The sequence below is a fragment of the Trichomycterus rosablanca genome, chromosome 17, assembly GCF_030014385.1.
Source record: "Trichomycterus rosablanca isolate fTriRos1 chromosome 17, fTriRos1.hap1, whole genome shotgun sequence".
NCBI lineage: Eukaryota > Metazoa > Chordata > Actinopteri > Siluriformes > Trichomycteridae > Trichomycterus > Trichomycterus rosablanca.
The window spans coordinates 21,103,375-21,129,867 of NC_086004.1; the positions used below are offsets into that span (position 1 = coordinate 21,103,375).

Below are 26,493 nucleotides of genomic sequence, written 5' to 3' on the forward strand. Positions count from 1 at the left end.
GGCTTCCCAGTACTGTTCTATAAAAGATGTCTGATTGGTAAAGGTGGAACTTACAGTTTGACTTAGCATGGCAGACTTAACTGGCAGTGCTCCTTTACAAAGAATGGGCCCTTGAAACCATTTGATCCTTCCCAGTGTAGTTTTCCTCACACTGCACCCACAGTACCATGTTTCAATCCGGATGTGCTGCCGGAGAGAGGAAACATTCAGATCTTGTAATAGGGAAGGATGCGAGTATCTGTAATGATGCCTAGGTTTTATTCCAGCCGTATGTTCTTGTGCCAGGCCATACACAGGGGGCACAATCCAGGACCGTCCGTGCCCTCCAGTTCTTTCCTCACATTCTATCTCCCTCCCCTCAGCGCTGAACTTGGCACGTCGAGCGTGGTGTGTTCGGGCGGCTAAAGGTGCTTGTTAAAAGCTATAAGTTATCTCGCGTTTGAAGCTAATGGGAGGAATACTGGCCGCAGTGAAAAATAAATTACATTTTCTCCCCCTCGCCCGGGCTGCCCTGCTAACCCACAGCATATTATGGCAGCGGTGAGAGAGTAAGCATTACAGATCGAAGGCATTAGAATTTATCTGAACCTCACAACGCTGACTGATGCATTCGAAAATAATGTACTCGAGTCCGAGCATTGCAGGCACCCCGTAACTAATGGACAGCTCTCGCGTGTGGCCACTGCTGTAAATCATTCGGCAGGTCGGTCTGATCTAACCCCACGGTCCTGGTAGGGTTCTTTTCCTTTTCCACTCACTGTCCGCTCTCTTTATTTGTTTTTACTTCCATTGCCTATCCATCTTTTTAGCACAGCTTTTATGGTTGGATGAAGGATTTCTGTGCTACTAAAGTCATACCATGTGGTATGCAGCAATTAATTTAAGTTATTATGTACGGAAAACAGGCGCCCGGGTGGCACAGCAGTAAATTACGCTACTCAATTACTGCTGGGATTCAGGGTTCGAATCCCCGACGGTGCTATCAGTCGCTCTGGCATTTTCATACAGATGATTGGCTTTGTCTGATGGGAAGATGGCCAAGGCCCTGCGCTGGTGTGTACTGCATTGCTGCCAGTGATTCTGGGGAAGTCGTACCCAGCGTGACCCTGACTGGGGAAAAAGCAGAAGTAAAACAAGGAGCGCAATGCAGTTCACCACATTGTTTTTAGCCGTTCCACCAATACATAGCCAATCATGTCTGTACGTAGACGCTCGACTGGCCAACAGGCTAGGCTAGCGCAGTTTACTAATGTGAGGGATACCCGATTGCATCTGAGGAGAGCATGCCACCACCCACGCCTCTTCTTACACATGCACAGCCCTCCTCTTCTCGCCCCTGCATTCTGCACAGGCGTCTCTTCCGCCAAGCGTTTTGAAGATCCCACTCACACATAGTCCGGCTGACCCGCCCCAGCAGGTACGGTGGCCAATTACTATCTGCTGCGGACACTGCCAATTATGTTTCGAACCGAGGAGTTCAGAATCTCGGCGCTGGTGTGCTAGTGGAATGTCCCGCTGTGCCACCTGGGCGCTCGTATAGAATTAATTTTGGAAAACTTTGTGGCAACAGTTTAGGGAAGACCCTCCTATGTTCCATCATGGCCTGTTCACAAAATGAGATCATTATAGACATAGGGTCTGTCTGAAAGTGTGATCTCTCTACATAGACGCATTTTGCGTCATCCTACACATGCTCCTTAGAAGAAGGCTGTCTAAATTCTTAGATGCCTTAAAATGCTGCCTCTTGAGATGCCTTATTTCGAGCTATAAACTGACTGAATAATGAGGGAGCATCCGATGTTTCCTTAGCAGTGAATACAATCCCAACATTCAGTGCAGCACAACTTTTCTCACAAAATATTACAAATTTGGGCTTGATGTTAGCTAACATGCTAGCGGGTTGTGCCGCCTTAGCCCATTGGTTTGAATGGCCTGAGGCTGACTGGGCTAGCTTAGTATGCGAAAACTGCCATAATTGCTGTCCAAGTAGTGTGTCTAAATAATCTGCCTTATAAGTCGATGTCTTATTAGAATCCTCTCTACTTAGGCAGCTGCCCAGGTAGGCAGTAGGCAGCAAGGCAGCTCACTAGGTTCAGACAGACCCCTAGTTTGATGGCTTGACCAACTCCACCAACTCCACTGAACTGCCAGACCTCCTCCACCCAACACAAGGTCCTGATCAGTTACCTTTGCAGTTTTGTTCTTGCAACCTCCTCCTCCAACTCGTCCCATTTTATCCAACACTTCTTAGTAACGGTGCTTATCTTTTATAACCATGACCATCAGTGCCATATCAAGGTGAAGAAAAGAAAGCAGGAAAGGACTGAATAATATTTTTTTTTGTCCACAGAGGGGTCAGAGAGACACAACATGCATAGCAATGCAGTTTGACCAGCATGCAGCGAGAGATTGGAGGCTAATAAGATCAGAAGGGAAGCAGGCTGCTGGATCCCTGGGATAAACATAAAGGCTTATCTGTTCACTTAATAAAAACTAAAAATGGCTTTAAAAACAATGACATCCACTAAAATGCATTAATAATTAGAGGTGAGCTTGTCCATGCATCAAAATGACGCCCCGTAATCTGAACAGGTTCATTAGATTTGAACTTTTAATAGGACGAATCATGATGAATCATGAGCCTCAGCCATCCTCCTCAGACTAAGCGTGTGAAATGTGTAGAAACAAGGAGGTGGTTTTAATGTTATGGCTGATCGGTGTATGTATACACATATACATACATTCTGTCTGTACAATCTGTCTATAAAATATCTCAAAATTTGCCTCTGATTTGATGGCTTAGAAATCAACAATGGCCTGTTTCCTGACACATTTTTACTTTTTCATTTCTTTATTCACAATTGAAGCCGTTTAGTTGGAATGACTGCACATTTTTTAAATACGCCTTTCGGCTTTGGGATTAGGTGTCCAGCGGGTAAGCGTTGCTTCCCCTCCTAAATAAGCTTGCCTTAGATTAATGGCAGGGTGAATCAGGCTGGAGAGGCAGAGTAATAAGCTTGTGTGAAAGGCTTTGCTGGGAATAGATTTAAACAGAGAGAAGCGCTGAAGTGCTAACGGTGGACGGCTATCAGATAACAACGCACCGTTAAAAGGTCGACGGTACGAGCCAATGCGAGGCCAGCCCAATTTTAACTAATCCCCGCTGCCTGATTGTCTTCTGAAGTGCTCCGATGCTGCACACTTTCATTAACGGTCCACTAGAGGATTTATTTGATTATTTCCTTTTTTCCTCTGCACGTTCCGACTATCATTTGTAATTCCCTAAACGACATCCACTGCATCAGCTTGATTTGAAATGACCTCATAGGAGCAGAGTGCTTCCTTTGTGTCAAGACATTAACAAAAATGATGAGGGGAGTTTCATTTTGGCTTTTTTTTTTTTTTGATGTTCGATGTAGCCCATGAATACAGGTGCCCCCCTTAAACCCTTCAGCTCTGACGCCTTGTTGGCCATCAGTGACCTCCTCCCAAACGCCGCCGTGTGGTCTTCCTTTGACTTTTCCTTTGTCTGTGTTTTTACCTTTCAAATAGATTCATTCAGTATTGTTTTGCTTTCTGACTTGTAGTCAGGTGTCCAAATGTATGTGAACACCTGACTACAGGCTTGTTGGACATCCCATTTGAAAACTGAGGACATTCATGTGGTGCTACCTCTCCTATTCTCTGCTGAAAAGAATATTTTGGGAAAAATAGCATATTGTTAGGTCAGACACTGAGGTTGGGCATGAAGGTTTGGGCTGGCTTGCAGTTGGCATTTGAATTTATTCTATATACAGTGTATCACAAAAGTGAGTACACCCCTCACATTTCTGCAGATATTTAAGTATATCTTTTCATGGGACAACACTGACAAAATGACACTTTGACACAATGAAAAGTATTCTGTGTGCAGCTTATATAACAGTGTAAATTTATTCTTCCCTCAAAATAACTCAATATACAGCCATTAATGTCTAAACCACCGGCAACAAAAGTGAGTACACCCCTTAGTGAAAGTTCCTGAAGTGTCAATATTTTGTGTGGCCACCATTATTTCCCAGAACTGCCTTAACTCTCCTGGGCATGGAGTTTACCAGAGCTTCACAGGTTGCCACTGGAATGCTTTTCCACTCCTCCATGACGACATCACGGAGCTGGCGGATATTCGAGACTTTGCGCTCCTCCACCTTCCGCTTGAGGATGCCCCAAAGATGTTCTATTGGGTTTAGGTCTGGAGACATGCTTGGCCAGTCCATCACCTTTACCCTCAGCCTCTTCAATAAAGCAGTGGTCGTCTTAGAGGTGTGTTTGGGGTCATTATCATGCTGGAACACTGCCCTGCGACCCAGTTTCCGGAGGGAGGGGATCATGCTCTGCTTCAGTATTTCACAGTACATATTGGAGTTCATGTGTCCCTCAATTAAATGTAACTCCCCAACACCTGCTGCACTCATGCAGCCCCAGACCATGGCATTCCCACCACCATGTTTGACTGTAGGCATGACACACTTACACTCCTCACCTGATTGCCGCCACACATGCTTGAGACCATCTGAACCAAACAAATTAATCTTGGTCTCATCAGACCATAGGACATGGTTCCAGTAATCCATGTCCTTTGTTGACATGTCTTCAGCAAACTGTTTGCGGCCTTTCTTGTGTAGAGACTTCAGAAGAGGCTTCCTTCTGGGGTGACAGCCATGCAGACCAATTTGATGTAGTGTGCGGTCTATGGTCTGAGCACTGACAGGCTGACCCCCCACCTTTTCAATCTCTGCAGCAATGCTGACAGCACTCCTGCGCCTATCTTTCAAAGACAGCAGTTGGATGTGACGCTGAGCACGTGCACTCAGCTTCTTTGGACGACCAACGCGAGGTCTGTTCTGAGTGGACCCTGCTCTTTTAAAATGCTGGATGATCTTGGCCACTGTGCTGCAGCTCAGTTTCAGGGTGTTGGCAATCTTCTTGTAGCCTTGGCCATCTTCATGTAGTGCAACAATTTGTCTTTTAGGATCCTCAGAGAGTTCTTTGCCATGAGGTGCCATGTTGGAACTTTCAGTGACCAGTTTGAGAGAGTGTGAGAGCTGTACTACTAAATTGAACACACCTGCTCCCTATGCACACCTGAGACCTAGTAACACTAACAAATCACATGACATTTTGGAGGGAAAATGACAAGCAGTGCTCAATTTGGACATTTAGGGGTGTAGTCTCTTAGGGTTGTACTCACTTTTGTTGCCGGTGGTTTAGACATTAATGGCTGTATATTAAGTTATTTTGAGGGAAGAATAAATTTACACTGTTATATAAGCTGCACACAGACTACTTTTCATTGTGTCAAAGTGTCATTTTGTCAGTGTTGTCCCATGAAAAGATATACTTAAATATTTGCAGAAATGTGAGGGGTGTACTCACTTTTGTGATACACTGTATGTTGAGGTCAGAACTCTTTGCAGGCCACTCAACATTAAGTACTTTAAATCTTGCTTTTGTGGACATTGATTTGAGCACAGGCATGCTGTAGTGAAAAAGGTCCTTTACCAAACTGTTGCCACAAAGTTGGAAGCATATAATCCAATTAATAGACTTATTTATACTATTTTTTATAATTCTTGTTTTTATATATTTTCATTTTTATTTTGTGCATATATTATATTTGTTATATTATATTATTATATTATTTTTATTATATTATTATATATGGTGCAAAGGGCATATATTATATTATTATATTATTTGTATTATATTATTATATATGGTGCAAAATGCATATATTATATTTATTATTTTATTATAAAAAAATTTATTATATTATTATATATGCTACAAAATGCATATATTATATTTATTACATTGTTATATTATTTTATTATATTATTATATATGGTGCAAAATGCATGCATTATATTTATTATATTATATATATTTTTTATTATATTATTACATATGGTGCAAAATGCATTCATTATATTTATTATATTATATTGTTATAATATTTTTATTATATTATTAAATATGGTGCAAAGTGCATATATTATATTTATTATATTATATTGGTATAATATTTTTATTATATTATTAAATATGGTGCAAAGTGCATATATTATATTTATTATATTATATTGTTATAATATTTTTTTGTATGGTGCAAAATGCATATATTATATTTATTATATTATATTGTTATATTATTTTTTTTATATTATTAAATATGGTGCAAAGTGCATATATTATATTTATTATATTATATTGCTATATTATTTTTTTGTATGGTGCAAAATGCATATATTATATTTATTATATTATTATATATAGTTTTATTATATAATATATTATATATCTTATCCAAAGCGACTGTGACAGTAGCTTGTCTAAGCAATTGAGGGTTAAGGGCCTTGCTCACTTGCTCAGGGGCCCAACAGTGGCAACCTGGCAGTGGTGGGGCCCTAGCATCCAAATAAACAAGACAGAGATTACACCACCGCAGTTTCTTTTACTAAGCTAACACAGTTAACCTCAGGCCATAAAAACCAAGGAGTGGAAGCGCCACAACCCGCTAGCATGGCAGCAAACATCTCCCTTTGTGTACCGAAAATGTGTGTGTACCGGTTACAGACCCACAGTAACAACCAGGTGCACCATATGGGGGGAAGTAAGGACGATTCTTAGGGCCTGTAACTGACAGGGGCCTTACAAATGATTAGAATATTATGATGTTTTTCTGTATTCAATTATTAAACTTTGGTGTTTTTAGGAATGTTTAAGGTCTTAAATCTTGTTACCCATTGTGTTTTTGGTGCAATGAAATGATCTCCTTTTGTGAGCAGCTACTTAGTTCTTAACACTTGAATCACAAGTTAATGTGTGATATGTAACATCACAGGTTGTAACAGACCATCGCGCTCATCAGCGAATATAGCAGCGAACCCAGGTGCTGCAAATATTCACTGATGAGCGTGGTGGTCTGTGGGAAACGTAGTTATTCAAAACTACGGCGTGCCGCTGGGCGCTTCCAATTTTCCATGGTAGAGTCAGAAGCCGCTCGTCCTGTTACACGGGTGAAGCGGAGTAAGCAATGTTATAAGGTTTCCAATGGTTTAATCATGTTGTAACCCAACTTAAGGTCGTACAGACTAGCAGCAGGTTTGAATAATTTAATTAAAAAAAAATTTGTGTGGGGGGGGTTAGGGTTAGGGTTAGGTGTTGAATATTTCAGATTACTACTGTGGGGCACGTGGTATTTTAAAACAAGGCCAATAACAGGCTCAGCTTTTGATGACTGATAGTATTTAGGAGCAGGCTGAAGTACTGGCCTTGGCTGTACAGAGGTAGCAGCTGCGCTCGTCCTGAAAGCTTTGCTTTGATTCAACCACACGCACTGTAGCCTGCACCACGTCGAGGGTGCAAGATTCAGGACATGTAATGTAAATTCTTTTTGTTTAACCAACATCCTTTCTGTGTAATACAAAAGAAAGAAAAAAATCTTCCTTCTGGCCAGGACAAAGCACCTCTCTACATGGGTAGTATATGGCATGTGTGCTGTTTTTTGCCTCCCCTTTCAGTCCTTTTCAGTTCTCAAGACGAGGTCGCAATTAGCATGCTAATGACATGATCTAAGCCTCCAAAGATTAAGTCTGTGGGAGTCCTTTCTCTGTGTCTGAAGATAACAAAGAGCCTTTTTACAGAAATTACCAGATGAAATGTGCTGCATTTATCCCACCAATCCTGATTTCTTTAAGATCTCTCATTCCTGTTTCTACCTTCACGTTTTCCTTACAATAGGCTGTTAGGATTCTGCATGTCTGTGGCGTGTTTAGGATAATTATGTCAAGGACGTAGTATTATTCTCTATAAAAGCATGTCACTCTGCATGTGAATCTGCATATTTTCCCAATCTTACTTAAATCACGAATGTTTAGGGCGCAGAAGAGGTTCGGTTAATAGCCCTGCCACGCTTGCTTGGCCAGAGGGGTGAAAGATCAAAGACGATTCTAATGTGAAGGTGCAAAAGAACTGGCTAGCTGACAGTGCTTGAAAGCATGGTCGTCGCATCAGCGTGGGCCTAATGAGGAAGGGCTAATAGCTATTTCAGCTAAGCGAGGCGAGGGTTCGTTGAGGCTGCACATTCAGCATAAAAGCTGGTCTTTCTCATGTATTTATTTCATCATTTCGGAAGAAAAATAGCAGTCTTCAGTGTTTGTACCATCATCAGAACCATTACAGTTTTCCTACATTAGTTGTGACATCCTAAACATGATTTTAATGCCAATTTTTTCTTCTTCCTTCTCAGCTAATTATTGCCACTCTTATGCACATTTTTATTGATGCCCGACTCATTTAGGGCTGGGCCGTATGGCCAAAAATCTTTATCACTGTACTTTTTAGATTTTCTGACGGTTTCACGGTATATCACTGTATTTTTTATACTTTTTTTTTTTTTTTGCTTGATGGTGAATTTATATAGGTCTGTGGTTTATTCTGTTTTTAAAAGTACATAGAATATAAAGCGTTTTAATCTAATCATGTATATAATGAAGGTTTTGAGTAGTATAAGGTTTGCTTGGAACCCACTCAATATATAAGGCCACTCAGGTGGCGCAGGGGTAAAACACACTAGCACACCAGAGCTGGGATTTCGAATACATCGGGTGTGTTCGAAAACCTAATGAGCTGTCTACATAGACAGCATTTTATGTCATCCTGTGCGCGCTCCCGAAAAGGAGGCCGTTCGAAATCCTAGATGCCTTAAAATGTTGTCTACTAAGGTATCTTACAATGTCAATGTTATTTTGACTCAAGAACGAGGGAGCATCCGATGCTGCCTTAGCGGCCAAGGCAATCCCAGCATTCAATGCGGCACAACTTTTCTCACAGAAAAATAAAAAATATGGCGGACGGTGCGGAGAATTATTTTCAAACTTAAATAAATTATCTATTTTTTGCAAGTCTTTTTTTGCAAGTTCGGGCTTGTCAGGGACAGTTTAACCGTTTTTGGTACACGGAGGGAGATGTTATTTGACATGCTAGTGCGTTGTGCCACCTCATCCCATTGGTTTGAATGGCATGATGCTAACTGTGTTAGCTTAGTAAGCAAAACCCGATGTTATCGCAGTCTACGTTGTGCTTTCGAATAACCTGATGTCCTATGTCGAATAACCTAAGTCGATGACTTATTAGAATCCTCTTTACTTAGGCAGCTGCCTATGTAGACAGTAAGACAGCAAAGCAGCTCACTAGGTTTTCGAACACACCCATCGTGTAGAATCTCAGCTCTGCCATCCGGCTGGGCTGGTCGACTGCATGAACAAAGATTGACTGTTCACTGTCATAGGGTAGTATAAAGCCGGATAGGATCTCTTCATAATTAAGCAAATTACGACCCCTGCTGGCTGGTTGATGCCGTCTGCAAAGGAGTCGAGGAATAATGCTGATCGGGGTGTGGCTCTCCGTGCACAAAGCTGATCGGCATCTGAACTCGCCTCGCGCGGGTGAAAAGATGTAGTCGGCTACTGCGCACGTGTCGGAGGGGGGCGCGTGTTAGTCTCGCTCTCCTCAATCGGGGGGGGGGGGGGGGGGGTCAGCTACAGTAGAGAGGAAGCATAACGTAATTGGGTAAACATTGTGTGGAGTTTGCATGTTCGGGCAGTGGTAGCCTAGCGGTTAAGGTACTGGACTAGTAATCAAAAGGTCACTGGTTCAAGCCACACCATTGCCAGGTTGCAGCTGTTGGGCCCTTGAGCAAGGCCCTCAACCCTCAATTGCTCACACTGTGTACTGTCACTACTGTAAGTCGCTTTGGATGAAGGCGTCTGCTAAATGCTGAAAATGTCAAAATGTTCTCCCCGTGTCTGCAGGGGTTTTCTTCGGGAGCTCCGGTTTCCTCCCACAGTCCAAAGACATGACTGTGTTTGATATAACCTTGTGAACTGATGAACCTTGTGTAATGAGTAACTACCGCCCATCATGAATGTAACCAAAGTGTAAAAACATGACATTAAAATCCTAATACACATACAAACAAACAAACAAGGGTTCATTTGAACTCACCTGCTGAAACAAACTGCACTCAGGTTTAGATGTTCTTCACCTCTAACATCTCAAACTCATTCCCACTGCACTTCCCTTTTTTCTTCCTCTTCTCCTTTTAGGAAATCATTGCAGTGTTTTCAGATGAGTGTCTGTTTTGCTGAACTCAGCACCACTCACATGCTGTCGGGTTTATAGACCGAAACCAATATAAGGATCAAAATAGACTCGAGCAATTCTACAAATGGACTCCACCAGTCAACTAGACGAGTGAGAACTCTCACACAAGTGCAGTAATGGAGAAATTAAAACATGCTGGAGCAGCAATCTCTTTGACAAATAAACAAGAATCGTATTTGAGGGTTTTTTTGTAGTGTGACAGTACCTGTGCATTTCTGCAGAGCTTCATTTTGCTTCAATCAGCTGGATGATGTAGCAAATGAAGTAAGAAAATGAATTGGCGCCATGTCCAGGGTGTTACTGTGTGCCTTGCGCCCATTAAAAATCTGGGATAGGCTCCAGCTCCCTCCCGCGACTCTAATTGGATAAGCGGTTAAGAAAGTGAGTGAGTGAGTATTTTAGTGTAGCAGAAACATGTGGGTAGCACTGTCGCCTCACAGCAAGAAGGTCCTGGGTTTGATTCCCAAGTGGAGCGGTCCAGGTACTTTCTGTTTGGGGTTTGCATGTTCTCCTCGTGTCTGTGTGGGTTTCCTCCAGGAGCTCCGGTTTCCTCCCACAGTCCAAAGACGTGCAGTCACTTACTCACTTCCTTAACCGCTTATCCAATTAGGGTTGGGGGGGGCTATTACAGCTTTTCAATGGGCGCAAGGCACACAGTAACACCCTGGATGGGGCGCCAGTCCATTGCACACACCCATTCACCTATAGGGCAATTCAGTGTGAAATTAACCTTACTGCATGTTTTTAGACTGTGGGAGGACTCCCGGAGGAAACCCTCGCAGACACGGGGAGAACATGCAAACTCAGCACCGGACCGCCCCACCTGGGGATCGAACCCAGGACCTTCTTGCTGTGAGCCGACAGCACTACCGTGCCGCCCAAAGAATTGGAGATACAAAGTTGTCCATGACTGTGTTTGACATTAACACTTGAATTGATGAATCATGTGTAACCAGTAAATACCTGTCATGTCATGAATGTAACCAACGTGTAAAACATGACGTTAGAATAAATAAAAAGATAAGATAGCCTTTTATTATCCCACGGGGGGAAATTTGCAGTGTTACAGCAGCTTTCAAGAATATAAAAATAAAAACAATACAAAGTGTTTACACATATATTAAAAAGTAGAAAAGTAAGAATATGTAAAAAAATAAAGGAAAGTTAACCAAATAATTGCACATTTGTTAAGGAGTATTGCACAAGGTACAGTAGGTATTGCACATACAGTGGGGAAAATAAGTATTTGATCCCCTGCTGATTTTGTAAGTTTACCCCCTTACAAAGACTTGAACAGTCTATAATTTTTATGGAAGGTTTATTTTAACAGAGAGAGACAGAATATCAACAAAAAATCCAGAAAAAAAACATTAAATAAAAGTTATAAATTAATTTGTATTTAATTAAGGGAAATAAGTATTTGATCCCCTACCAACCAGCAAGAATTCTGACCCCCACAGACCGGTTATGTGCCCATGAGGCACACAAATTAGTCCTGTCCCTGTATAAAAGACTCCTGTCACAGAATCAGTTTCTTCCGTTCAAATCTCTCGACCACCATGGGCAAGACCAAAGAGCTATCAAAGGACGTCAGGGACAAGATTGTAGACCTGCACAAGGCTGGAATGGGCTTCCATCAGCAAGAAGCTTGGTGAGAAAGAGACCACTGTTGGCACGATAATTCGAAAATGGAAGAAATACAAGATCACAGTCAATCGCCCTCACTCTGGAGCTCCATGCAAGATCTCACCTGGTGGGGTAAGAATGATTCTGAGAAAGGTGAGGTCAGTCCAGAATTACACGGGAGGAGCTTGTCAATGATCTCAAGGGAGCTGGGAGCACAGTCACCAAGAAAACCATTAGTAACACACTTCGCCGTAATGGATTGAGATCCTGCAGTGCCCGCAAAGTCCCTTTGCTCAAGAAGGCTCATGTACAGGCCCGTCTGAAGTTTGCCAATGAACACCTGAATGATTCAGAGAAAGCTTGGGAGAATGTGATATGGTCCGATGAGACCAAAATTGAGCTCTTTGGCATCAACTCCACTCGCCGTGTTTGGAGGCAAAGAAATGCCCGGTGGGGATGGTGTTCTTGGGGTCATATCCAGCATTTCTCTGCTCCCAGCTCCCTTGAGATCATTGACAAGCTCCTCCCGTGTAATTCTGGACTGACCTCACCTTTCTCAGAATCATTCTTACCCCACCAGGTGAGATCTTGTATGGAGCTCCAGAGTGAGGGTGATTGACTGTGATCTTGTATTTCTTCCATTTTCGAATTATCGCACCAACAGTGGTCTCTTTCTCACCAAGCTTCTTGCTGATGGTCTTGTAGCCCATTCCAGCCTTGTGCAGGTCTACAATCTTGTCCCTGACGTCCTTTGATAGCTCTTTGGTCTTGCCCATGGTGGTCGAGAGATTTGAACGGAAGAAACTGATTCTGTGACAGGAGTCTTTTATACAGGGACAGGACTAATTTGTGTGCCTCATGGGCACATAACCGGTCTGTGGGGGTCAGAATTATTGCTGGTTGGTAGGGGATCAAATACTTATTTCCCTTAATTAAATACAAATTAATTTATAACTTTTATTTAATGTTTTTTTTCTGGATTTTTTGTTGATATTCTGTCTCTCTCTGTTAAAATAAACGTTCCATAAAAATTATAGACTGTTCAAGTCTTTGTAAGGGGGTAAACTTACAAAATCAGCAGGGGATCAAATACTTATTTCCCCCACTGTATTTTAAGAAGTTATTGCACAGAGAATATTATAAACAATGTGAAAATATTGTGATGGTGATTATCTGCGTTTGGGGCAGTGCTGGTTATATAGCCTGACAGCAGAAGGAAGAAAGGATCTCTCCTTTGAGCAACGCGGGTGTCACTAAAGGAACTACCCAGTGCTGCCATAGTCTCATGCAGTGGGTGATCAGTGTTCTCCATTAAGGATGAAAGCTTGGCCATCATCCTTCTCTCCCCCACTGCCTCCACTGACTCCAGGGTGCAGGACAGAACCCGCCTTTTTGATCAGTTTGTCCAGTTTCTTCCTGTCATGCTGCTGCCCCAGCAGATAACACCATAGAAAATGGCTGATGCCACCACCGAGTCATAAAAAGAGCTGAGAAGGGCCCCCTGAATTCCAAAAAAACGGAGCCTCCTCAACAAATAGAGTCTGCTTTGGCCCTTCTTGTACAACAAGGGCTGTGTATTGTCCGACCAGTCCAGTTTATTGTTAAGGTGAACACCCAGGTACCTATAGGAGTTAACGATCTCGATATTCCGTCCCTGGATGCTCACCGGTTTAGTTTTTCGAAAGTCCACCACCAAAATATGCATTTTAAACAGGTTCTTTCTTTGATCAAGCCTCGAAACCCTTTTCCTCCCTGCTCTGCGCTGACACTTTCTGTTGTTTCGTGTCACAGCTGCTTTTGTGATTGATCGTGCTCGCATTTATACCATGACCTGCAGTTTCAGAGGCCAATTTAGCCATAGAAAATGCATTTAGCCTTTCCCTTCAGTTCACATCTATGCACAGCCACAAGAGTATCATCCCGACAAGCATGTCCACGCTAATGCGACTTTGGGCAGAAGTGTGTCGTATATGAGTCGGATGTATTGCCAGTTGAAATAGACCTTCCATTACACACATTAAGTCTGCTGGCCTCGGGATGAATCCAGATGTTAAAGTTTGTGCTTACTATACCATTTACACCATTTCACATACTGATATGCTTTTTTTAAGCGACCCACATTATGTCCATAATTTTTTACGCGACCCAGGCAACACAAACAATTTCTCTTACTCTCTCTGCTCTGCTTTGTACAATTTGGTCTCACTGTGGTTTACAAGATGTAACATAAAGCCTCCACAAGGGGGCGATGGCGTACAAGTTTATTTCGTGTTTTTGTACTGTTAAAATTAATTGATTTAATTTGTATTATTTTTCTATGCATCCCACCTAAGGGTCGTGACCCAGGGTTTAAAAAAACCCTGGTCTAACCATTTTAGTGTGGTCATAATATTATGCCTCATATTTTGGTCATGTTGGAACAGGAAAAGGCCATCCCCAAACTGTTCCCACAAAGTTGGGAGCATGGAATTGTCCAAAGTCTCTTGGTATGCTGAAGCATTAAGAGTTCCTTTCACTTGAACTAAGGGGCCGAGCCCAACTCCAGAAGAACAACCCCACACCATAATCCCCCCTCCACCAAACTTTACACTTGGCAAAATGCAGTCAGACAAGTACCGTTCTCCTGGCAACCGCCAAACCCAGACTCGTCCATCGTTGCCAGACGGAGAAGCGTGATTCGTCACTCTAGAGAACACATCTCCACTGCTCTAGAGTCCAGTGGCGGTGTGCTTTACACCACTGCATCCGGCGCTTTGCATTGCACTTGGTGAAGTAAGGCATTGCGCTTGGATGCAGCTGCTCGGCCATGGAAACTCATTCCATGAAGCTCTTTACACACTGTTCTTATGCTAATCTGAAGGCCACATGAAGTTTGGAGGTCTGTAGCGATTGACTCTGCAGAAAGTTGGCGACCTCTGTGCACTATGCGGCTCAGCATCCGCTTACCCCGCTCTGTCATTATACGTGGCCGACCACTTGGTGGCTGAGTTGCTGTCGTTCCCAATCGCTTTCACTTTGTTATAATACCACTGACAGTTGACTGTGGAATATTTAGTAGCGAGGAAATTTCACGACTGGACTTGTTGCACAGGTGGCATCCTATCACGGTACCACGCTGGAATTCACTGAGCTCCTGAGAGCGACACATTCTTTCACAAATGTTTGTAGAAGCAGTCTGCACGCCTAGGTGCTTGGTTTTATACACCTGTGGCCATGGAAGTGATTGGAACACCTGAATTCAATGATTTGGATGGGTGAGTGAATACTTTTGGCGATATAGTGTATATTAATAAATGAAATGAAGTTGAGCAGATAAAACATGAAACATATTTGGGTTCAAACTTTCTGCAATCAAATAAAAGTCAAAGTAAATGTAATGAACACTGCATTTTAATTTTATTTGCATTTTCCATACTGTCCCAACTTTTTCTGATTTGGGGTTGTAACTGAATATAACACCTCTCCTCTTTTGGCAGGTGGAGGAGCAGGAAGCTCAGATCCAGGAACTGCAGGGCATGATCACAGAGCTTCACCAAGAGATGTCTTCGAAGGACCAAGACAAGCTTATGCAGCTCCAGCAGCTGGTCCAGCTTGAGGCCAGGGTCAAGGAGCTCACACAGGAGGTATTGTTTGTTTTCCAAAAGTAAAGCTTCTCAAAAATGACTAGCTGTAAGCCAAGTAGTAGAACTATATGAAGGAGGAGGAGCCTAAATATGAGCGTAATACAATATACTTGGCTGTGTCCCTAATCAAATGTTTTTTGGCCACATTGTACAAAGGTCTTTAAACCTTGTGGTACAAATACAGACCTGGATCAAGGCAAAATCGCCAAGTACTACCTACATTAGATGGCCAAAACTGTGTGGTCACCTGACCTGAGCTTCCAACATTCCAGTTCATCCCAGAAGTGTTCAGAAGTCTTGAGATCAGTGCTTTGTGCAGGTCATCAAAAATTCTTAACACCAAACTCACACACAGGGACTCAGTCATGCTGGTACAGAAAAGTGTCTTTCCCAAACTGATGCCACAAAATTGAAAGCATGTCATTTATTTTCTATGACTTTTAGCATCGGGTGTGGAAGTACTGATTTTAAAAATGCAATTTTTGAGTGATTGATCACAAACTCATATGATCATTAGGAACAGTGATAGCCTAGTGGGTAGAGCTCTGGGCTACCAATCAAAAGGTTGAGAGTTTAAGTCTACGTTCTACCATGCTGCCACTGTTCTGTGCTCTGACCCCAGCTTCCAAAACGAGCTGGGATATGTGAAAAATAATTTTGTGTTGTGCTGGTATGAGTGGATCAGTTAAATACCGTGTTCACTCACTGTCCACTCTATTAGACACTCCTACCTAGTGTGTCCATCTTGTAGATGTAAAGTCAGAGACGATCGCTCATCTATTGCTGCTGATTGAGTTGGTCATCTTCTAGACCTTCATCAGTGGTCACAGGACGCTGCCCACGGGGCACTGTTGGCTGGATGTTTTGTGACAGTGAGGTGTTTAAAAAGTTTATCAGCATTGCTGTGTCTGATCCACTCATACCAGCACAACACACACTAACACACCACCACCATGTCAGTGTCACTGCAGTGCTGAGAATCATCACCACCCAAAGAATACCTGCTCTGTAGTGGTCCTGGGAGAGTCCTGACCATTGAAGAACAGAGTAAAAGGAGGTTAAAAAAGTATGTAGAGAAACAGATGGACTACAGTCAGTAATTGTAGAACTACAAAGTGCTTCTATATGGTAAGTGGAGCTGATCAAATGGACAGTGTGTAGAAACAAGGAGTGGTTTTAATGTTATGGATGATCAGTGTATAATTGTTATATTAGGTAAGTTGTTAGCAATAGATGTGGCAGAAACAACTCAATGAAATCATTAGGAGGGGTGTCCACATACTTTTCGCCATATAGTTTATGATAATATAAATATAAAAACCTCTTGTATTTCATGTCTGATTTCTTACTTGAAATATTAGCTGGGGTTCAGTCCACTGTATGCTGTTATATTAATCGTACACAATACCTAAACCCGCTATAACTCAGCGTCTGAAGTGTGTGCGCTACCCGGGCTTTGTTAGAAAGCGAATAAGCTGGAGGGTGCACGTTGTCTATTTAGGGCTAAAAATCTGTTCGCGGCGCATTTGCCGTACCCCCTCCCCGAGTCCGAAATCTCTGGAGAAGCCGAATGTTTATTGCGTTTCTAAAGAAAGCCTTTGTTGTGTTGGTGTGCGCCCCGTGCCCCCTTTTTCTCCCCCCCCCCTTCCCCCTCAGCTTTCATTTTTATTTAGAGGGAGGGGGGAGCATCTTTGGCCGCGGGTGCGTGATTAGAGCGAGAGTGCTTCTCAGCGGGATTCTCTACTTTATATTCATCAAAACGAGCTCGCTTTGATTTGCTCCCACTTTGACGTGTGACAGCGCCACCGAAGGAAATCGTGCACTTACACCCCCCCCCCCCCCCCTCCCATCCTGCCATCTCGCTCCCCTGATTCTTCTTTCTCCCCAATTTGTCAGGACCTTTCCCTCTATCCCGGGCTTGTCTGTCCTTCGGGCTGATGAGCTGTCTAATTAATTGCGCTGTTGCTATTAATTTTGTTTTTCTTTACTGAAAAATGCAAATTTTCTTTTCAGGTCACCTGCTAAACCATAAACCGAGACTTAACCCCTGTAAATAATGACCCCGCCCTTATTTGGAGGCTTGAAATTAGATTTTTGCTTGCTCGCCGTATTCAACCTTACACAAAGCTGGTAAACAGTAGTGGCCTTATGGTTACAGTAGCTGCCACAGGCGTCCTTCAGTTTCAAATCTGTTCAGTGGGTGGCGTAGCAGATTTCTGGGTTCTACAACCCCAAATCAGAAAAAGTTGCGACAGCATGGAATATGCAAATAATAATAATAATAAAAAAAAACACAGAGTTTCTTACATTGACTTTTATTTGATTGCAGACAGGATGAACCTGAGATATTTCATGTTTTATCTGCTCAAATTCATTTCATTCAATAAACATCCATTCCTGCATTTCAGCCCTGCAACACATTCCAGAAAAAGTTGGGACAGTAAAGCATTTACCACTTTGTAATGTTGCCATTCCTTTTCACCACACTTAAAGGACGTTTCAACACTGAGGAGACCAAGTGATTTAGTGTTTAGGTTGTTTTTGTCTCATTCTTCCTGCAAACACGTCTTAAGATGTGCAACAGTACGGGGTCGTCGTTGAAGACGTCGTTCTTGATGCAGTGCCGTCTGAGGGATCAAAGATCACAGGCGTTCAGCTTGAGTTTAATGATATTATGCACTGTAGAGGGAGAAATATGCAAATCTCTTCCAATCTTTCTTTGAGGTTCATTGTTTTTAAACATCTCAATAATTTTCTCACACATTTGTTGATAAACTGGAGATCCTCTGATCATCTTCGCTCATCAAAGACTCAGCCTTTCCTGGATGCTGCTTTTGTACCAAACCATGATTACAATCACCTGTTGACATCACCTGTTTGGAATCACATCATTATTTAGTTTTTTCATCTCATTACTAGCCCTAAATTGGCTCAGCTCTGCCTTTCCGACTGGGTTGGGTGGCAGTATGAACAACGTTTGGCTGTTGTTCAGGGTTAGGGGTAGAGTCAGAGCATAGGTCCTCATAACTGGTGCGACTGCGGCCCAACTTTTTGTGGAATGTGTTGCAGGCCTGAAATGCAGAAATGAAGGTATATTAATAAATGAAATGAAGTTGAGCAGAAACAAACATGAAATATCTTGGGTTCAAACTGCCTTAAAATGCTGCCTACTGAGGTGCCTTAAGTTGCTAGGTAGGCAGTAGGCAGCAAGGCAGCTCACTAGGTTTAGTGTGCAGCTAAACTATCAAGTGCTCTAATTAGACATGCTACATTACATTCATGAGCATTTCAGGATGCAGCCGCTTTGACTGACGTCTTTGAATTGAATTTGGTTGGCACCTAATGAGTCTTGGTTCCCAACCACCCAAAGATTTTCTTTAGTCACTGTGAACTTTATGATGGTTCCTCTTCCTTTGGGACAGTCAGCACTATAGAGTCTGTAGGATATCAGGCTAAAATCACATACATACACACACACACACTTCTATATTCATGCACCATCACAGCTGGGACCGTACATACACACTCTCCTATCTACAGTATATTTGATCTGCGCAGCTCCCTGTCTGACCAGGAAATTAACTGTTTAAATTATTAAAGCAATTTCCAAGTGTGCAAACAGTTTCAGAGGAGAAGAAAAATGACTGAAGCTACGCACACCGGTGTACGTTTCTCTATATGCGTCCATGTACATGGAGGTCTTAGCTCTTCTGGGACTGCTGTACCAACACTGGCTATTCGCATCGTCCTTCATTCCTGCAGGAGCTCAACCGTCAAGGTTAGCATAGTGACGGGGTGAGAACATGGTAATATTTTTTAAGCTCTGAGAACATACCAGTCTCGTGTGCATACGGATGCAAACACACCCAGTAACCTTTCTGAATCGCTTGCATTTCTAACTCTGGGCCATAATTTAATTCCTCGTGTGACAGTTTGACTTATCCTCTTTGAGCGCTTTGTTAGGTACACCTCTTTGGCACATACATTTATTAAGCATTTTATAAGTGGCACTTAACATACAGATAAACATTGTAGGTATTCATTTACTGAATGTAACTAATCTGTTGCTGTGTACCACCTTTATTTATCAAAAAGGACTCCCATAAGACACATTGTCATGTTAGAGATTGGCGTCCTGAGAATGGTCCACCACCCTAATGACATTTGGTCAGTTCAGGGTCCTATGGGAGTGTCTTACAATGCATAAGTGGGAATACAAGAGGGTGAAATAAGGGTATGAAATAATTATGTGAAAGAAATGGGCTTTGGTGCACTTGATGTTGCTATTACAGGTGTTACATTTGTGTTACACAGACATTACAGGTGTTACATTTATGTTACACAGGTGTTACATCAATGTTACACAGGTGTTACATTAATGTTACACAGGTGTTAAAGGTGTTAAATTCGTGTTACACAGGTGATACATTTGTGTTACACAGGTGTTATATTCATGTTACACAGGTGATAAAGGTGTTACATTCGTGTTACACAGGTGATACATTTGTGTTACACAGGTGTTACATTAATGTTACACAAGTGTTAAAGGTGTTACATTCGTGTTACCCAGGTGTTACATTCATGTTACACAGGTGTTACATTAATGTTACACAGGTGTTAAAGGTGTTACATTCCTGTTACACAGGTGATAAATTTGTGTTACACAGGTGTTATATTCATGTTACACAGGTGATAAAGGTGTTACATTTATGTTAAACAGGTGTTCAAGGTGTTACATTTGTGTTACACAGGTGTTACATTCATGTTACACAGATGTTAAAGATGTTACATTTGTGTTACACAGATGTTAAAGATGTTACATTTGTGTTACACAGATGTTAAAGATGTTACATTTGTGTTACACAGATGTTAAAGATGTTACATTTGTGTTACACAGATGTTAAAGATGTTACATTTGTGTTACACAGATGTTAAAGGTGTTACATTCATGTTACCCAGGTGTTAAAGGTGTAACATTCATGTTACACAGGTGTTAAAGATGTTACATTTGTGTTACACAGGTGTTAAAGGTGTTACATTCATGTTACACAGGTGATAAAAGTGTTACATTTATGCTACATTCGTGTTACATTTGTGTTACACGGGTGTTACATTCATGTTACACAGGTGTTAAAGGTGTTACATTCATGTTACACAGGTGTTAAAGATGTTACATTTGTGTTACACAGATGTTAAAGATGTTACATTTGTGTTACACAGATGTTAAAGATGTTACATTTGTGTTACACAGATGTTAAAGATGTTACATTTGTGTTACACAGGTGTTAAAGGTGTTACATTCATGTTACCCAGGTGTTAAAGGTGTTACATTTGTGTAACAGGTGTTACATTTGTTACACATGTGATACATTTGTTTTACATTTGTGTTACACATGTGTTACATTGTGTCTACATACAGACATAATTAACTGTGTTTTGGGTGGCTGAGGCTCTGCGATTGATTGGCGTCTTGACTGGAATGTACATGTCCAGTTCCTGTCCGGGAAACTGGACCCACAATGACCCTGATCAGGATAAAGCGGTGGAAAAAACATGAAAATAGAATAAGTTATTATTGAGCTATAGTGTAAATGTAGCATATGTTATATAGGCTTTGGTTCTTCTTTGTTTCTCACTTTTGGAGCATGAGGAATCTTTCCCTGACCTGGTTCTGACAGAGAGCTTGATGTGTAGAAGTGCAGGTGGAGATACGAACGCCACCAAGCGAAGCTGAGTGTAAACACTGACAGATTGAACATGGGAATGTCTGTTTAGGTCCCTAAATCTATGCGGTCAGTAATTTGTGGTCAAAAAGCCCAGGCAGCAGTAATGGCTACTGGAATGACAATTTCAAGCACTTTATAACTGATAGCTGTGTGATGATCTCCGGCATGCGTCAGTAACCGCGCGGTAAGTGTTTCTGATTCCTCGCCGCGTACGCAGCATAATTGTATGTGCGACTGAAGTCGAACAACTGCGGTAGAGAGGAGTGTGAGTGTGCACACGTCATCTCACCTCTGTAATTTCTGATCCTCTTTTACACGAGTAAACCCACAAGTGGCAAAATTATGGCTTGGATTGAAAGAAATTAGATGGCACTAACACAGCTTGGACCCCCTTAATTTCGATCCTGTCGTGTACACAAACTCTGGACACCTTGCAAAGTGTTTTAAATCCTACTTTTTCATCTTTTCCGCCAATTTGCTGCTTTTTGTCATTTCAGCTGCTACCGTATTTAGGGGTCGCCACAGCAGATTATTCTGGTCCACATACCTCATGTGGCGCAGTTCTTTTTTATTTTTTTTTATTTTATTTTTTTAATTATCTATTTTTTCCCACTTTTCCCCCCAATTTTTATCCCTATTCTAGTCATGTCCAATTACCCTAATTGTGTCCTCTATACTGATTCGACCCTTTTGCCGCTGACTGAGGACGCCACTCAACTGACTTGCGCCCCCTCCGGCACGCAGTCAGTACAGCCTGCATTTTTCACCTGCACGAGCCGAGTTCATACACCGAGAGACACTGCGCACGGAGGGTCACACCCCCCTCAATGTTATTCCTCAGCCCTGTGCAGGCGCCGTCAGTCAACCAGCAGGGGCCGCAGTCGCACCAGTTATGAGGACCTATGCTCTGACTCTACCCCTAACCCTGAACAACAGCCAAACGTCGTTCATACTGCCGCCCAACCCAGTCGGAATGGCAGAGCTGAGTTTTGATACGATGTATCTAGAAACCCAACTCTGGTGCGCTAGCGTACTTTACCGCTGCGCCACCTGAGCGGCTCTGTGGCGCAGTTCTTATGCCTGGCTCTCTTTCTAAAGCAACCCTTCTTATTTTATCCACACAGCAAAAAGTCCAGTGTTGAATTAACTCCCGGAGAGTTGATTTGAACACTTTTTCAGGGTTTATATAGCTCCACACTCTTAAGAGTTAAATCAACACTTTCAAAATAGTTAAATGTTTAACACCATGTCAGAGTTGCTGTTTTAACTCATAAAACTTTAAAGTAACTCTAGGGGAGTACAAAAATAACACTGCTCTGAGTTATATTTTACTATTTCAGTAGTGTTCATTTAACTCCCTAAATTATTCTTCTAATAATTAAAAGAATTAATTCCAATACACCAAATAATTTTCAAAAATAACATTTATTTTTATTTTTACTGGTGGTGGCGGGAGAAAATGCACAAGCAACCACAGGGAGGCCATTTGTTGGTCATAGGCTGAAGAGAAAGTCACAATCAAATAATGGAAAATTCATCAAGTTTAATACTTTTACAGAGAGGTGTTGAGTTTTGAAATGTCTATCTATTGGTCATATTTCCCCCCAGATCAGATCAACTTAGAAACAGAGAATAAACAAACTAAATCTTAAACTCTAAAATGATGAATGCATAAATTAATGCAAAAAAAGAGGCTGCAATTATTAGATTAGGTTAGATTCAACTTTATTGTCATTGTGCAGAGTACAAGTACAGAGCCAACAAAATGCAGTAGCATCTAACCAGAAGTGCAAGATAGAGATTATTTACATATATTACAGTTAAAGTGCAGCAGTGACCAGATAAGTAAAAATGAAGAGACATATATTAAGAACAGTAAACAGACAATGGTTGTCCAGTGTATAGACTAGTCTATAATTACAAAGTTAAGAAAGGTGACAAAGTTATGAAAGGTGAAAATGATAGCAAATGCATTAAAACACGCAAAACACACATGTTGTCTTAAGATCACTTCCTGGTGAACTTTCTGCTGACTGCAACACGTGACGCAACTCTGGTGTTGAAGGGAGCCTCTTGGCCTCTTTTATGATATTTGGCTTGAAGAACGCATCCCATTTCTGAAGCATCCTGGAGGATGTCTCATCATCAAACAGGAGAGTGAAGTCTTGATCAACCTTTAATAAAGAATTAATTTTAAACTACTAGTTGTACTACTACATTAAATGCTTAATTTCAACCCAGTATAAACATCATTCCAAACTTACCAATCCTTTTGTATCCAGAAATCTTGGGAAGGTGGAAAGGATATCAGCACTTCTGCCTGGATCATTAACAAGTTTCTGGCGGTGCTGAAAAATATGATTCTCATTTAAATAAATATCGAATCTAAATTTATGCAATTGTCATGCAGTTATTTGGCACAAATAAAAAGAATATGCAACACACATACCCATGATTATTAATCATATGAGCCACCAATATGTTAACCATTTGCCCAGAATAATCATTGAAAAAAGAACACAAAACAACCACAGTACACAGTTCCCCAGCAGGCAGGGAGAAAACAAGTTATTTAGCTTGCTAACCTAGCTGACTAGACGGCTAAACACGCAAACAAAAAAATCGCACAGGACCAAAAGCAGTTGATGAAGTGGCAGCGATCAGCTGCAGTCAATTTGTGCAGCGTTCTTACAACAGAAACTTTCTCTCTCATTCTCACACACACATCCTTCAGTACACCTGTGTTTTATACTGACAATATCATCATCAATGTATACTTTCATTAACACTTACCGCGTAAACTTCAGAGGGGGAAAATGGCGCCCATTGTCTCCAACCGAAGAAGTAAAATGCATGGGCGGAGTTTAATTAAATCTCTGCAGAGTTGGGTTAACACCGATCGAATCAACTCTGCCAAATAACTCCATCACTGAGCACATTTTAAATCCGAATGTGTTAAAATGACACCTTGAGAGTGAAAATCAACTCTGAAATGTTGAACTCTGAAATTTCAACACTATAGTTTTTGCTGTGCAGGTTTTTGGAAACATCACCGAAGCCCTGTGATGGATGTGCGCCCTCTCGAGTGTGTTCCTGTTGTAATACAAATACAACACACACTGCCATCTAACTACCAGGTTGATGTCGTTGCAGCGCTGAGAAAAGAAACCACCCCGCTCCCCTCTCCCAAATAAAAAATGGGGGTCTCACTTTTTTATCAGTATATGGGATGGGTGGAGAAACATCGAAAAATAAAATAAGTGAGTAATTCTATCCCTTCAAAGGATGTACTCATATAGCAGCATAAAATGTACCTTAAATCATTCAGATTCTCACACGAAAACGTTGTGAATCATTTAAATGTAATAAATGTGTTACAGTGGTACCTTGAAACTCAACGTCAGTTGGTTTTGTCTGTGTAGACACCCAGAAGGCTTATAGCACAGCTAAAATTCAAACCCGGCTAGCCAGATAGATTGCTGGCCACTTGTTTTTATAACGGCTAAAATGAAGGCCTGCCAAGTCGTACCCAACGTGTTTGCTCATTGCTGCGTGCTGATTTATATACAACCTTTACCTCTGGTCTCTTGAATCCACAAGCGGGGTTTTTTCACTTTCCTTTTCATTATAAACTCCACTATAAAGAAACTTTATCGAATCATTTTTAGAACTCTGCGCCTGCACAGCGGTGGTGAACCCCGGCCGAACCTCTGAACCTGCGTCTAATATAAATTATAGCTGAGCCTGGAATTCTTCCTCAGTTTCGCAAACCTTTACCATGTCTACCATGTCTCCTCTGCAGCAGCTCGGTGGAAATGATGTTTGTAGAAACCGACATGTCTTACGTGTGTGCCGTTTGCTTTTTTCCCAAGTGCCTGGCTTGTTTTTATTTGCCGTGTGTGTATGATTAAGAAAAAAAGTTATTCCTTGGAATCCGTGAGTTCTCAGCATTGTCTCCTCTCCTGTCGTCTCTAAAATGTTCGATTGTAATGTTGAAACATCTTGGCAGACAGTTTCTTTGTTCTGCTTCTGCTTAGCACTGCTTTTCTCCTGCCAGCATTTCCAAAACAGTAAAGAAAACCTCATGCAGGTAATAAAATCAAATGCATATCTATGATCAGAAGAGGAAAAATAAAGATGCCGTTCTTAAAAGTTTGTGTTGGAAAAGGAACCAATATGCAACATTCACGCCAACGTCAGTGCGACCTGCTGAGATTAGTCTGAGCTGAAGTGTCTGGCTGATAATCTTATCTTCTGCCACCTGCAGATAGCAGACATGATATCTCAGTGAAGCAGAACCGACCAGATCATGATAAGTACCTGTCCCCTTTAAAAATGGCTTCAAGAGAGCGAGCTGGAGCCAATTACATGCTTCCTGTCAGCTGACTAGATATGAACTGAGGTTAAGCTGTGGAAATGCTGACCACAGATCCTCGTTGTGTTTACCATGACAGTTAATGCGAAACTGGCTGGAGAATCTCTTTCGTACGTTAATGTCTAATATATATATACATATATTAGCTCCACTTACCATATAAAAGCACTTTGTAGTTCTACAATTACTGACTGTAGTCCATCTGTTTCTCTGCATGCTTTGTTAGCCCCCTTTCATGCTGTTCTTCAGTGGTCAGGACCACTACAGAGCAGGTATTATTTGGGTGATGGGTCATTCTCAGCACTGCAGTGACACTGACATGGTGGTGGTGTGTTAGTGTGTGTTGTGCTGGTATGAGTGGATCAGACACAGCAGCGCTGATGGAGTTTTTAAACACCTCACTGTCACTGCTGGACTGAGAATAGTCCACCAACCAAAAATATCCAGCCAACAGCATCCCGTGGGCAGCGTCCGGTGACCACTGATGAAGGTCTAGAAGATGACCAACTCAAACATCAGCAATAGATGAATGATCGTTTACATCTACAAGGTGGACCAACTAGGTAGGAGTATCTAATAGAGTGGACAGTGAGTGGACACAGCGGCTCAGTGGATAGCACTGTCGCCTCACAGCAAGAAGGTCCTGGGATCGATCCCCAGGTCAGGCGGTCCTTTCTGTGTGGAGTTTGCATGTTCTCCCCGTGTCCGCGTGGGTTTCCTCCAGGTGCTCCGGTTTCCTCCCACAGTCCAAAGACATGCAAGTGAGGTGAATTGGAGATACAAAATTGTCAATGACTGTGTTTGATATAAACTTGTGAAGTGATGAACCTTGTGTAATGAGAATTTCTTTTTCTTATCAACTCGTTCATTCGCGCCGTACCTCTCGCCCCTCACCACGCCCCTTCATTCATGATTATTCCTTGTTAGTTTTTTCTCT

At 41.9% G+C, this 26,493-nt stretch overlaps 1 protein-coding gene across 1 annotated transcript in view; it reads left to right on the top strand.

The window, feature by feature from the left end:
* Nucleotides 1-26,493, top strand: part of LOC134331883 (polyamine-modulated factor 1-binding protein 1) — a 210,232-nt gene that overhangs the window by 70,247 nt on the left and 113,492 nt on the right. Inside the window, exon 7 of the mRNA XM_063013419.1 lies at nt 15,309-15,455. Coding sequence (XP_062869489.1) covers nt 15,309-15,455 — 147 coding nt within the window. The remainder of the gene's footprint in view (nt 1-15,308; nt 15,456-26,493) is intronic.